Consider the following 13,328-nt stretch of genomic DNA (forward strand, 5'->3'; position numbering starts at 1 on the left):
GAGCACTTCACAATATTTCATAGAATCATAGAATATCAGGGTTGGAAGGGACCCCAGAAGGTCATCTAGTCCAACCCCCTGCTCGAAGCAGGACCAATTCCCAGTTAAATCATCCCAGCCAGGGCTTTGTCAAGCCTGACCTTAAAAACCTCTAAGGAAGGAGATTCTACCACCTCCCTAGGTAACGCATTCCAGTGTTTCACCACCCTCTTAGTGAAAAAGTTTTTCCTAATATCCAATCTAAACCTCCCCCATTGCAACTTGAGACCATTACTCCTCGTTCTGTCATCTGCTACCATTGAGAACAGTCTAGAGCCATCCTCTTTGGAACCCCCTTTCAGGTAGTTGAAAGCAGCTATCAAATCCCCCCTCATTCTTCTCTTCTGCAGACTAAACAATCCCAGCTCCCTCAGCCTCTCCTCATAAGTCATGTGCTCTAGACCCCTAATCATTTTTGTTGCCCTTCGCTGGACTCTCTCCAATTTATCCACATCCTTCTTGTAGTGTGGGGCCCAAAACTGGACACAGTACTCCAGATGAGGCCTCACCAGTGTCGAATAGAGGGGAACGATCACATCCCTCGATCTGCTCGCTATGCCCCTACTTATACATCCCAAAATGCCATTGGCCTTCTTGACAACAAGGGCACACTGTTGACTCATATCCAGCTTCTCGTCCACTGTCACCCCTAGGTCCTTTTCCGCAGAACTGCTGCCTAGCCATTCGGTCCCTAGTCTGTAGCGGTGCATTGGATTCTTCCATCCTAAGTGCAGGACCCTGCACTTATCCTTATTGAACCTCATCAGATTTCTTTTGGCCCAATCCTCCAATTTGTCTAGGTCCTTCTGTATCCTATCCCTCCCCTCCAGCGTATCTACCACTCCTCCCAGTTTAGTATCATCTGCAAATTTGCTGAGAGTGCAATCCACACCATCCTCCAGATCATTTATGAAGATATTGAACAAAACCGGCCCCAGGACCGACCCCTGGGGCACTCCACTTGACACCGGCTGCCAGCTAGACATGGAGCCATTTATCACTACCCGTTGAGCCCGACAATCTAGCCAGCTTTCTACCCACCTTATAGTGCATTCATCCAGCCCATACTTCCTTAACTTGCTGACAAGAATACTGTGGGAGACCGTGTCAAAAGCTTTGCTAAAGTCAAGAAACAATACATCCACTGCTTTCCCTTCATCCACAGAACCAGTAATCTCATCATAAAAGGCGATTAGATTAGTCAGGCATGACCTTCCCTTGGTGAATCCATGCTGACTGTTCCTGATCACTTTCCTCTCATGTAAGTGCTTCAGGATTGATTCTTTGAGGACCTGCTCCATGATTTTTCCAGGGACTGAGGTGAGGCTGACTGGCCTGTAGTTCCCAGGATCCTCCTTCTTCCCTTTTTTAAAGATGGGCACTACATTAGCCTTTTTCCAGTCATCCGGGACTTCCCCCGTTCGCCACGAGTTTTCAAAGATAATGGCCAAGGGCTCTGCAATCACAGCCGCCAATTCCTTCAGCACTCTCGGATGTAACTCGTCCGGCCCCATGGACTTGTGCACGTCCAGCTTTTCTAAATAGTCCCTAACCACCTCTATCTCCACAGAGGGCTGGCCATCTCTTCCCCATTCTGTGATGCCCAGCGCAGCAGTCTGGGAGCTGACCTTGTTAGTGAAAACAGAGGCAAAAAAAGCATTGAGTACATTAGCTTTTTCCACATCCTCTGTCACTAGGTTGCCTCCCTCATTCAGTAAGGGGCCCACACTTTCCTTGGCTTTCTTCTTGTTGCCAACATACCTGAAGAAACCCTTCTTGTTACTCTTGACATCTCTTGCTAGCTGCAGCTCCAGGTGCGATTTGGCCCTCCTTATATCTTTCCTACATGCCCGAGCAATATTTTTATACTCTTCCCTGGTCATATGTCCAACCTTCCACTTCTTGTAAGCTTCTTTTTTATGTTTAAGATCCGCTAGGATTTCACCATTAAGCCAAGCTGGTCGCTTGCCATGTTTACTATTCTTTCGACTCATCGGGATGGTTTGTCCCTGTAACCTCAACAGGGATTCCTTGAAATACAGCCAGCTCTCCTGGACTCCCTTCCCCTTCATGATAGTCCCCCAGGGGATCCTACCCATCCGTTCCCTGAGGGAGTCGAAGTCTGCTTTCCTGAAGTCCAGGGTCCGTATCCTGCTGCTTACCTTTCTTCCCTGCGTCAGGATCCTGAACTCAACCAACTCATGGTCACTGCCTCCCAGATTCCCATCCACTTTTGCTTCCCCCACTAATTCTACCCGGTTTGTGAGCAGCAGGTCAAGAAAAGCGCCCCCCCTAGTTGGCTCCCCTAGCACTTGCGCCAGAAAATTGTCCCCTACGCTTTCCAAAAACTTCCTGGATTGTCTATGCACCGCTGTATTGCTCTCCCAGCAGATATCAGGAAAATTAAAGTCACCCATGAGAATCAGGGCATGCGATCTAGTAGCTTCCGTGAGTTGCCGGAAGAAAGCCTCATCCACCTCATCCCCCTGGTCCGGTGGTCTATAGCAGACTCCCACCACTACATCACTCTTGTTGCACACACTTCTAAACTTAATCCAGAGACACTCAGGTTTTTCCACAGTTTCGTACCGGAGCTCTGAGCAGTCATACTGCTCCCTTACATACAGTGCTACTCCCCCACCTTTTCTGCCCTGCCTGTCCCTGATAAATTTAATGTATTTATCCTCACAATTCCACGGTGAAGTAGGGAAGTGCTATTATGCCTTTTTTACAGAGCCAGAGCCTGAGCAACTTGCTTCCTGCATGAAGTCTGTGGTAGAACAGAGGATTGAATCAGAGTCTCCCATGTCCCAGTCCTCCACCCTAACCACTGGCACATCCTTCGTCTTAGGAGAAGTAACTAAGACAAAAATAGGGGGACCATACTATTGTCTAAAGAGGAATTTTATGGAGCTACATATTCCAGCAATTTGAATTATTTTCATGGGTTTGGCAACCTAGCTTGATTCCTGCCCCTTTCTGCCTTACTGAAAAATGTAACTCTGAAAAATAATTGTGTCCAGAGCCTAGTAGAACAAAGAAATCACTGTCCAGTGCATAAACTCTAAGGAAATAAACTCCAGGTTAGAGATTCAGATCTTTCTGTTTGGAACCTGGAATTTCTAAAATTAATTCCAGCTATCTTAGTCCTGTTTGATCAGTTATATGGGAACAGTGAACTTATCAGCAAAAGCAGGACAGTAAACCCAAAACTTATTCTAGGAGGCTTATGGGGGCTGATATTTTCTGAAAGAGGTGGAAAAATGACAGCGTTTTAATGAAATTCTTCCTTCTCTTCCCCCCCCTCCCCACCACCCATGCCCACTCATCTCTCCTTTCAAATGGAGGCTGCTAGTTGATCTTCTGGGAAAGGGGACCTTATTACCAAAGACATTGGGCAGGTAGAGGAAGTTACCACTTTAAAATCTCATTTACATGGGAGAAATTTCATGTATACACAGTACACTTCTGGAATTACTCTTAATACGGATTTTTTGTGAGGGTCCTCAGTGTTGTGGGTTTTGTCAGTGCCCTGTATTCTTCCTATAAGCAATTCCTTTGTCACTGTTAACCTGTAGCTCTGGACATTGGCTCCCTACCATAAAATTTTGACCTCTTTGGGAGACTTCATGGTGGCTTCAAGTCTAAATTGCATTGAAGCCTGAATACTGTGAATTGGCTTTGTCATGCCATGAGTAAAGCTTCCCAGCTTTTATAATGATCCTCCTGACTGTATAAGCTATTTGTCTTTAATTTATGCCTGCCGTGTGCTTGAAACTGGGTAGAGCTATTGCCTCAGAAGCAGGCTTCCTGAATCTATTATCCTCAAACATCTACTTAACAGGCTCAGCTACTAATAGCCACTAATGTTCTAGAGCTTCTAAATGGGGTTTCAGCATTGCAGGAAAAATACTTCACAACTCTGCCTTCTTATGGATTTTTGCCATTAAGTGAATTAAAACTCCTGTATTTTCCACTGAATGCATCCGATGAAGTGAACTGTAGCTCACGAAAGCTTATGCTCAAATAAATTTGTTCGTCTCTAAGGTGCCACAAGTACTCCTTTTCTTTTTACTAAAGTTAGCACTCTTCCATTAAAGGCCTATTGACTTGGACTTTCTAGATTTAAAAGCTTCAGAAGGCCCACACTTCATCCAAAGCAGAACTTGGTTCTCATTCTGCCTTGAAGGAGCTATGATGATTCTCTATTTACTATGATGTTTCCCTTCTTAAAAGAGGAAACCTAGCTGTCCTAGGGTTAAGAGGGCACTGAGACTTTATATGCAAAAATCAGGCCTGCTACAGCCTGAATTGTTTATACTGAGACTTGCCAACCAGTGACTGTTTTACAGATTCTTAAAAACACTGATTCATTCAAGCCATGCTTGTAGAAAAAATGATACTAGAATAATGGAAATTGCCTATATTTTTCAGGATAGAAAATTGTTAGTGTACTGTGATGTGAAGCAGCATATGAAAAGGGAAGAACTCCATAAATTTGACATTTGGTCTTTGAGCTTCTCTTAAAATCAACTTGTCTACCTTTAGAGTTCCCTATGTTCTATTTAACACATAATGCTGCTTACATTCAAAGCACTTTACAAATGTTAAGGAATACATCCTCCAGTTTTGTAAGGGATCTATCCCGCTAACTCCTACCTCAGTTTCTTTATCTGTAGATGTGCCCAGGGCCACACAGAATCACTTTCAAGGTCCAGATTAAGTTCTTGTGCTCTAGATTCTAATTACTTTGACCATTCTATCACGTCTGTTGCAACACTTACCAATAGTTATCTGGTTTTGGCAGTAAATTAAAGTAGCAATACTTGCAACTGCGTCACTTTACTGATTAAGGGTAGTTTTTCACCCGTGCACTAGTTGAGGATAACAAACTTGTTGTAAAACTCTGCAAATGAAATGTATTGAAACACTAAATTTTTCCCAAAGCTACTTGCCTGATAACAAATATCTGCTCCTCCATCTGGCTCTCCAGACATCGTGTCTAACCACTGATTGTAATGTTGCACTAAAACCAGTTCTCTTTGTGCCTTTTAAGATCTGCTAAATCAGGATGTGCCTCTCTTTCAGAACCTGATCAATAAGATGTGGCTTGGGGTCCCATCTCAAGATAAAATGGAGATACGCAGCTGCCTTCCCAAACTCCTACTAGCTCACCACAAAACTCTACCTTATTTTATCAGGAACAAGCTCTGCAAAGTCATTGTGGACATTGGCCGACAAGACTGGCCTATGTTCTACCATGACTTCTTCACAAACATCTTACAGGTAAGGATGTCTTTGGGAAACTGTGATGAAATCAGGAAATCTTTGGTGCCACTTCATGGAACACTTTTGTCTAAATTAAAGGCTACCTTTATTGGGAAGACGGAGTGGTCGAGTAAAACTTTTAAGTATGTTATGAATTTATTCATCATTTTTCTTTTGGAGAAAGCTGAAGAGGAAGTAAAATTGCTTTTCATTTCCACCTCCCTTACTTTGACAAATAGTCAGCCATTAGTCTCCTGCATAAATTCCTAGATTCCAAGACCAGAAGGGACCATCATGACCATCTAGTCTGACATCCTGTATAATGCATGCCATAGAACTTTCCCAAAGTAATTCCTTTTATAAAAACATCCAATCCTGATTTAAAAATTGTCAGTGATGGAGAATCCACCACAACCTTTGGTAAATTATTCCAATGGTTAACTATGCTCACCGTGAAAAATGTATGCCTTATTTCCAGTCTGAATTTGTCTAGCTTCAATTTCCAGCCATTGGATCATGTTAGACCTTTCTCTTCTAGATTAAAGAGCCTATTTTTAAATATTTGTTTCCCATGTAGGTACTTATAGACCAGGGGTGGGCAGACTTTTTGGCCCGAGGGCCACATCGGGGTTGCAAAACCGTATGGAGGGCCGGGTAGGGAAGGCTGTGCCTCCCCAAATAGCCTGTCCCCCGCCCCCCCATCCGCCCCCTCCCACTTCCCGCCTCCTGACTGCCCCCTCAGGATCCCCGACCCATCCAAACCGCCCTGCTCCTTGTCCCCTGACTGCCCCCTCCTGGGACCTCTGCCCCAACCACCCCCTGGAACCCCACCCCCTATCCAAGCCCCACTTCTCACTGTCCCTTGACACCGCCCCTCCAGAACCTCAGCCAACCTCCCCCTGCTCCCCAACCTCCCCTTGTCCCCCTAACTGCCCCCCGGGACCCCACCTCCTATCCAATCCCCCCTGTTCTCTGTCCCCTGACTGCCCCAATCCCTATCCACACCCCTGCCCCCTGCCAGCCCCTCCCTCCCCCCGGGACTCCCACGCCCTCTCCAACCGCTCCCTGTCCCCTGACTGCCCCCCGGGACCCCCTGCCCCTTATCCACCCCCACCCCCTTACTATGCTGCTCAGAGCAGCAGGAGCTCGCAGCCCTGCCGCCCAGCCGGAGCCAGCCATGCCACCCACGCTGCCCGGGCCAGAGTGCTGGCGGCATGGCGTGCTGAGGCTGCGGGGAGGGGGGACAACAGGGGACGGGACAGGGGCTAGCCTCCACAGCTGGGAGCTCAGGGGCCAGGCAGGACAGTCCTGCGGGCTGGATGTGGCCAGCGGACCGTAGTTTGCCCACCTCTGTTATAGATGGTGATTAAGTTACCCCTTAACCTTCTCTTTGTTAAATGAGCTCCTGAGTCTACTCTATCACTATCAGGCAGGTTTTCTAATCCTTTGATCATTCCCATGGCTCTTCTTTTTAACCCTCTCCAATTTATCAACATCCTTCTTGAATTGTGGACAGCAGAACTGGACATAATTCCAGAAGCAGTCAGACAAGTGCTAAATAGAGGTAAAATAACCTCTCTACACCTACTCGAGATTCCCTTGTTTATGCATCCCAGGATCACATTAGCGCTCTCGGCCACTGTGTCACATTGGGTCCTCATGTTCCACATAAAACTACAAAAAACTAGAATACAATGTAATTCAGTGCATCCCTCTTGACTTTTGGCAACAACTCCTGTTGCCATATTGATTGTGTTGGGAAAATAAGGAGAGGGATTTGGTAGCCTAGAGTGGCTGATTCTGAGTAACACTAAGGTCCCTTTACATCCACTTTTAGGCCCCTTTCCATTGATAGAATGATGTCAAGGAGCCTTAGTGTAAATGTGAAATTCAGGCCTATATAAGAACATAGTAACGGCCATACTGGGTCAGACCAATGATCCATCTAGCCCAGTGTCCTGTCTTCTGACCGTGGCCAATGTCATGTGTTTCAGAGTGAATGAACAGAACAGTTAATCAAGTGATCCATCCCCTGTTGCCCATTCTCAGCTTCTTGCAAACAGAGGCTAGGGATACTTCAAAGCATGGTTTTGCATCCCTGCCCATCCTGGCTAATAGCGGTGCCTGTACTCAATAAGCTTCAGTTAGTGAAGGAGCTTTAAGAATTATCTTCTGGGTTTGTTTCAGAACCTTTAATCATCTTTGGTGCACTTTAATCTAGATTAATCTTGTAGGTATTCTGAAAATGTTGAGTAACCATTGTAAATTAACTGTTTAAATGTAGTTTTTTCAAGATTTACTTTGGGTAAGGCTAATAGAACTGAGAGGATAGTGAGAATTTTTATCAAATGCTCTAGAGATTTCTAAATATTTTCATTTGACCGTGTTTGAAACTTGCTTGCATTTTGTGGGGGTTTTCACAAACCGAACTGGTTCACAAAGTAAATTTTAGGACTGTAGCTCATTAGTTAAAAACTAAATCTAAGCTGATTTTGAGGAAGCAGTCGTTTCATAAAGTCTTGTTCATCCAGTCAGTGAACAGGAACTATGTGAATTAAGTGATGATCACAGCTGAAATACAGAATAGTTGGAGCCAGCAATGCACAGGGTGAAATTTGTGAGCAGTTTTGTGTATTTGCAAGTAGCAAACAAATACGTAAATCTGGATGCTTCACAAATATGAAAGGTCTGAATTTAGCTGTTACAGATTGTTCACCTAATAGCTAAAGAAAAGCTTAAATCATTCAGTTTCTACAAGGATCTCCATCCTCTTTATCACTGAAGTATAGTTGGCCCTCCAAAACTAATAGAGTAGGTTGCTAGTAGAGACACTTATCACTGTAGAATCTAAGCACCTGCTGTAATAGACAGAGTTGCTGCTTTGAACGTGGCTGGTGTTTTAAGACATTGTCAGCGCATGTGGGAAGGCGGGATAATTGTAAGAATGTCATAGTTTAGATTATACCAACACTTCTTTAGTCACAATTCAACAATTTTCAAGCAACTTTATAATCAGTTTCCCTGGCATGTGTTAAGTCTAAATGTATTAAATAACTTTGGGGGTCATTTTTGTTTTTAAATTAACCCTTGTCATATTTAGGAAAAATACAAACCTAAGTATAAACGTACTCTTTCAGTGATTATAATTGAGGCTTGATAAAATACTTTGTCAATAAGTAACAATACTGTAATGGGATTAGTTACACTAGATCATATATGAGATTTCTGAAGTGTTGTGTACACACAAACTTGCACAGGCTTAATTAAGCCAGTGCAAAGCCTCTGTGTGGTCACTCTTAAACGTAGGGTATGTCTACACTGCCCATGTTACAGTGCAGCCGCAGCAGTGCTGTGACGTGGGCAGTGTAGTCATGCTTTATCGCTGCGGGGGAGCTCTCCCGGTGATGATAAATAAGCACCCCGAATGAGGGGTGGTAGCTTTATTGCTGGGAGCAGGGCTCCCGGCGATAAAGCGCTGTCTGTACTGGTGCTTTTCAGCACTAAAACTTTTGTCCCTCGGGGGTGATTTCTCACACCCCTGAACAACTAAAGTTTCAGTGCTGAAAGTAGCAGTGTAGACACAGCCTTAGTCTACACTAGGAACTTATGTTTATATAACTACGTTGCTCAAAGGTGTGGAAAATCTGCACCCCGAGTGACATAGTTGTACTGGCATAAGTTCCTAGCGTAGACACTGTGATGTTGATGGGAAGGCTTCTCCTGTCGACATAGCTTCCACCTCTTGGGAAGGTGAAGTACCTGTGGCAACAGAAGAAGCAGCACTGTAAGTGTAGACGATCCCTTATTTTGATTGAAGAGTAGTTTATTTGGATTATTTTAAAACTTACTAATTGATTTAAGATAAACCAAAATGAGCCTAATTTAAACTGAAGTGTCCACACAGTCCTGTCCACTGATGTGACTAAATTAATTTAAAGTCACATTTTTAGTCAAACTGCTCTTCATGTAGACAAGTCCCACTCCAGTTCTTTAAATCAATTCGCACCTCGCACCTAAAAGTCAAGCGCTCACGTGTTACCACAAATGTATTTTACGTTACTTGTCACATTGAGAAATACCAACTCTTCATACGCGGTTTCAGTTACTGATGGAAGTCATCTGTTTGCACAATAGCCTCTTTGGTGGTGAAAATACAACTTATATCCTTTCCAGAAACTGACTTGCCATGTCTTGAATAAACAGCGTTAGACAGCTGTCCACAATTAGAGCTTTGATTTTTGTGACTTACGAACAGGCTTTACCTAGGTTTCAATTACAATGCTCTCTGAACAGGTACTGATTTTTGCAATATATTGTGGGATATATAAGTGACGAGAGAGCCTATTTTGCATATTTTATTTTGTTTCTCACGTATTCTCTTTTGCTGGGACATGGGGAGTGCTCCCCCATTCTCTCTAGTTTGTAGTACAAATCCTTAAAAGAAATATTCAAAGAGACGTGTAGGTGTAGAAAAAAATTATGCTAGACTTTGAAGTACCCAAAAGTGATAAAGTACCTAAAAGGGGTTCTCATCACAATCGTGTTAGGCCACAGCTTTTAGTTGCTTTTTGAACTACTGATAAATTGTTCTATCCACTGTTTCCTCCTCTTTTGATATATTATTTGACCCAATTTTGGCTGCCATTCAAGCCTTAAAATCATATTTGGAATCTGCAGAAGTCTCTAACCTACTTCTTTTTCAGGGAAAGTTTTTTAAGTAGTGGAGAAAAGCAATACATTGTATTAAATGGTACTAAGACCCTTGCAGATGATTTTGCTTAAGGATAGTACAGTTCTTCATAGAAAGCTTGATATATTTGTGAAAGTATTAATTCACGTACTGTTAGGATATTGGGTCTTAGCAGTTGCATGTCACTGGTTTTCAATAAACTTCACTAACATCTGAAACTATTCTAGGAAGAAATTTTAAACCATCTTTGAAGTTGACTAAAGCAGTCCAGGTCCCATTTAAATTTTCTCCTCTAGTTTCTGCTTCTCTGTGCCACACACTTGCTTCAGATAACTAATGTAAGATCATGTCTGAAGTATGAAGAAGTAGTATATAACTTACACAAAAATCTTCTTTGTCTAGAACTACACAAATGCATAGAAGTTGTTGGTGCTTAAATCTGAATTCTTGTTAATTGGTATAGTTTCATCAATAGAAGAAGCTTGTCACTTTTGATCTTTTTGTAGGTTATATGAAGAGGGTCTATTCAGATTATACTAAGAACACACAACTGTGAAAAAAGAATTGATACACTATAATAAGTTAACCTTTACATGAGCTAATTATAAAAATGTAGGGCTTGAGAGGCCATCTAGTCCATTCCCCTGCACTGAGGGCAGGACTGGTGGTTTTGTCTAATCTGTTGGTAAAAATCTCTAGTGGTGGGGATTTTGCAACCTCCATTGGTGGCCTGTTCCAGAGCTTAACTACCTGTGTAGTTAGAAAGGTGGGGGGTTTTGTTTTTGTTTTTTTTTTTATATCTAAGCAAAATCTCCCTTGCTCTAGATTGTCTATTACTACTTGTTCTATCTTCAGTGGACATGAGAACAATTGATCACAGTCCTCTTTATAACAGCCTGTAACATATTTTAAGACCATTATCAGGTCCCCTTTCAGTCTTCTTGTCTCAATACTAAACATACCTGGTTTTTTAACCTTTCTCCTAGGTCAGGTTTTCTAAACCTTTTATCACTTTTGTTGTTGCTCTCTGGACTCTCCCCAGTTTGTCCACGTCTTTTTAAAAATGTTTTGTCCAGAACTCAGGCCTCACTAGCGCTGAGTATAGCAAGACAGCTGCCTCACGTGTCTTAAATACAACACTCCTGTTAACACATCCTAGAATATTAGCCTTTTTTTTTTTTTTTTTTTGCAACTGCATCACATTGTTGACTCATTCAATTTGGGATCCACTATAACTCTCAGATCCTTTTCAGCTGTACTGTTACCTAGCCTGTTCCCTATTTTGTAGTTGTGCATTTTATTTTTCCTTCCTAAATGCAGAGTACTGCACTTGTCTTTATTGAATTTCATCCTGTTCGTGTCAGACCAATGCTCTAATTTGTCAAGGCTGTTTTGAATTCTAATCTTGTCCTCCAAAGTGCTTGCAACCCTTCCCAGCTTGCTGTCATCTGTGAACTTTAAGCATACTCTCCACTCCATTATTAAAGTCATTAATGAAAACATTGACGAATACTGGACCGAGGGCAAACAACTGTGGAGCCCTATTAGGTACGCCCTCCCAGTTTGACAGCGTTCCATTGATAGCTACTCTGAGTACAGTTTTTTTTAACCAGTGTGCATCCACCATATAGTAGTTTCATCCAATCAGTGATGTCATGATACATGTGTATGAGATGCCAGTCTAACTCACGTGAGTAAAATGGAGTTGCTTTGATATCTTGTGATGCATCATGATCCACTTGGAAGTTGGCTGCAATTAATCTTTACCACCAACACAAACTAGAACATAAAAAATGTGCCAGCCTGACTGTTGCCCTGTTTGACAGGCCATAATCACTACCACGAGGGTGCTTAGTTTCCAAAAATCAAACTCTTCTACAGTTGCCGTTAGGTTCCATCTACACTGGCTCTTTTTCACATGCTTAAAGTGTTAAATTGTTTTAATACATATAAGGCTAAACTAGTTTATGATCAGGTCTGGCAAGCTAATATGAATGGGGCAAAAACTACATAAAGCAGATTGACTTATGACTCCCAAAGATTACCCTATTATTGTGCTTTTCTTTAGCTATACTTCGAGAGAGTAGTGAATATCTGGTGTCTGATATTCTAGGCTAGAAGTAAAGGTTCCTTTAAGTTTTGAAAACAGTTTGAGGTTCAACACATTCCCCAGTCTCTCACCTCCTCAGTTCTTGAATTTATTTAAATTTAATATGTCAAGGTATCTAAACCAGGCTTTAGATACCTTGAAAACATGAAATGTACAGTAGTGTAATGTACTCTCTCTGGACCCACTTTGTTCTCTTCTGCACCCGTTGGGGAAAGGAAACTTCTCACTTTAAAGTAAATGTGATTTACAATAGTATTGAAGTGAGTATGCCAGGAGAGACTAGAAAATCCTTAATTACTGTTTCTTTTGATGTAATTTTGGCTGCAGTTACTTACGATCTAAATTTCCACTGGTGTAGCTGCTTGGCTGGTGGCATATGTTCCTAGCATGAGAGAACTACTTCAGGAGCAGCCTGTCATTTAGAGTGGTCTGTGATGCAGTCCTAATGACGAGCGACCTCCACAAAGGGAGAGGAAACAACTCTGACTTGTGAACATGTTGGAGCAGGGAACGTGTGTGACCGCATGAAAGCTCTATTGAGATCCCAAGGATTCCCATGCTACTAGGATTGGTACATCATGATGATCATAAACTGGTGCTTCAGGAAAACAACAATCCATAGTTATATTCCCGCAAAGTATATTGCAAAGAATGATTTAGTGATGAGCATGGCCCCAGAAACTTGGGAGTGTCCATAAAGACTGATCTTGTGGGTTTCTGTAACACTTAATCAATGAACAAAATGCTAGTGACATTGTTCATATCTTGTTTGTTCTTCCAGTTGATTCAGTCCCCTGTGACCACTCCTCTTGGACTGATCATGCTGAAGACTACATCGGAAGAGTTGGCGTGCCCCAGGGAGGATCTTAGCGTGGCACGGAAAGAAGAGTTACGCAAACTGCTCCTGGATCAGGTACAAACGGTACTTGGGCTTCTCACAGGTAAGTATAACTACACTTGTAGGGTTAGAACAAATATCTGTCCCCTGCCCCTTTCTGCAACAGTGTGTGAATATGTAAAATGCTGGCAGACTTGCAGCTGTGAAGCTGATCATTCAGTGAAACAAGAACCCCACTAGTTATGTAGTGACTGCTTCCTGGTGGCTGAGTTCTTAATTCTGCTGTGTAAATAGCTTCTTGAATAGCTTATGATATCTGATGACTCAAACTAGATTATGCAGCACAGTAGCTCTAATAGCTGTGCTTGGTCGTCATTGTTTAT

At 42.7% G+C, this 13,328-nt stretch overlaps 1 protein-coding gene across 3 annotated transcripts in view; it reads left to right on the top strand.

Annotated features, from left to right (window-relative positions):
* XPO6 (exportin 6) overlaps nt 1-13,328 on the top strand; it is a 115,534-nt gene that overhangs the window by 37,777 nt on the left and 64,429 nt on the right. For all 3 annotated transcript variants that reach the window (XM_074965708.1, XM_074965707.1, XM_074965706.1), the window contains exons 4-5: nt 5,128-5,325; nt 12,889-13,048. In XM_074965708.1, coding sequence (XP_074821809.1) covers nt 5,128-5,325; nt 12,889-13,048 — 358 coding nt within the window. The remainder of the gene's footprint in view (nt 1-5,127; nt 5,326-12,888; nt 13,049-13,328) is intronic.

Source organism: Natator depressus, chromosome 10 (genome assembly GCF_965152275.1).
Source record: "Natator depressus isolate rNatDep1 chromosome 10, rNatDep2.hap1, whole genome shotgun sequence".
NCBI classification, from domain to species: Eukaryota; Metazoa; Chordata; order Testudines; family Cheloniidae; genus Natator; species Natator depressus.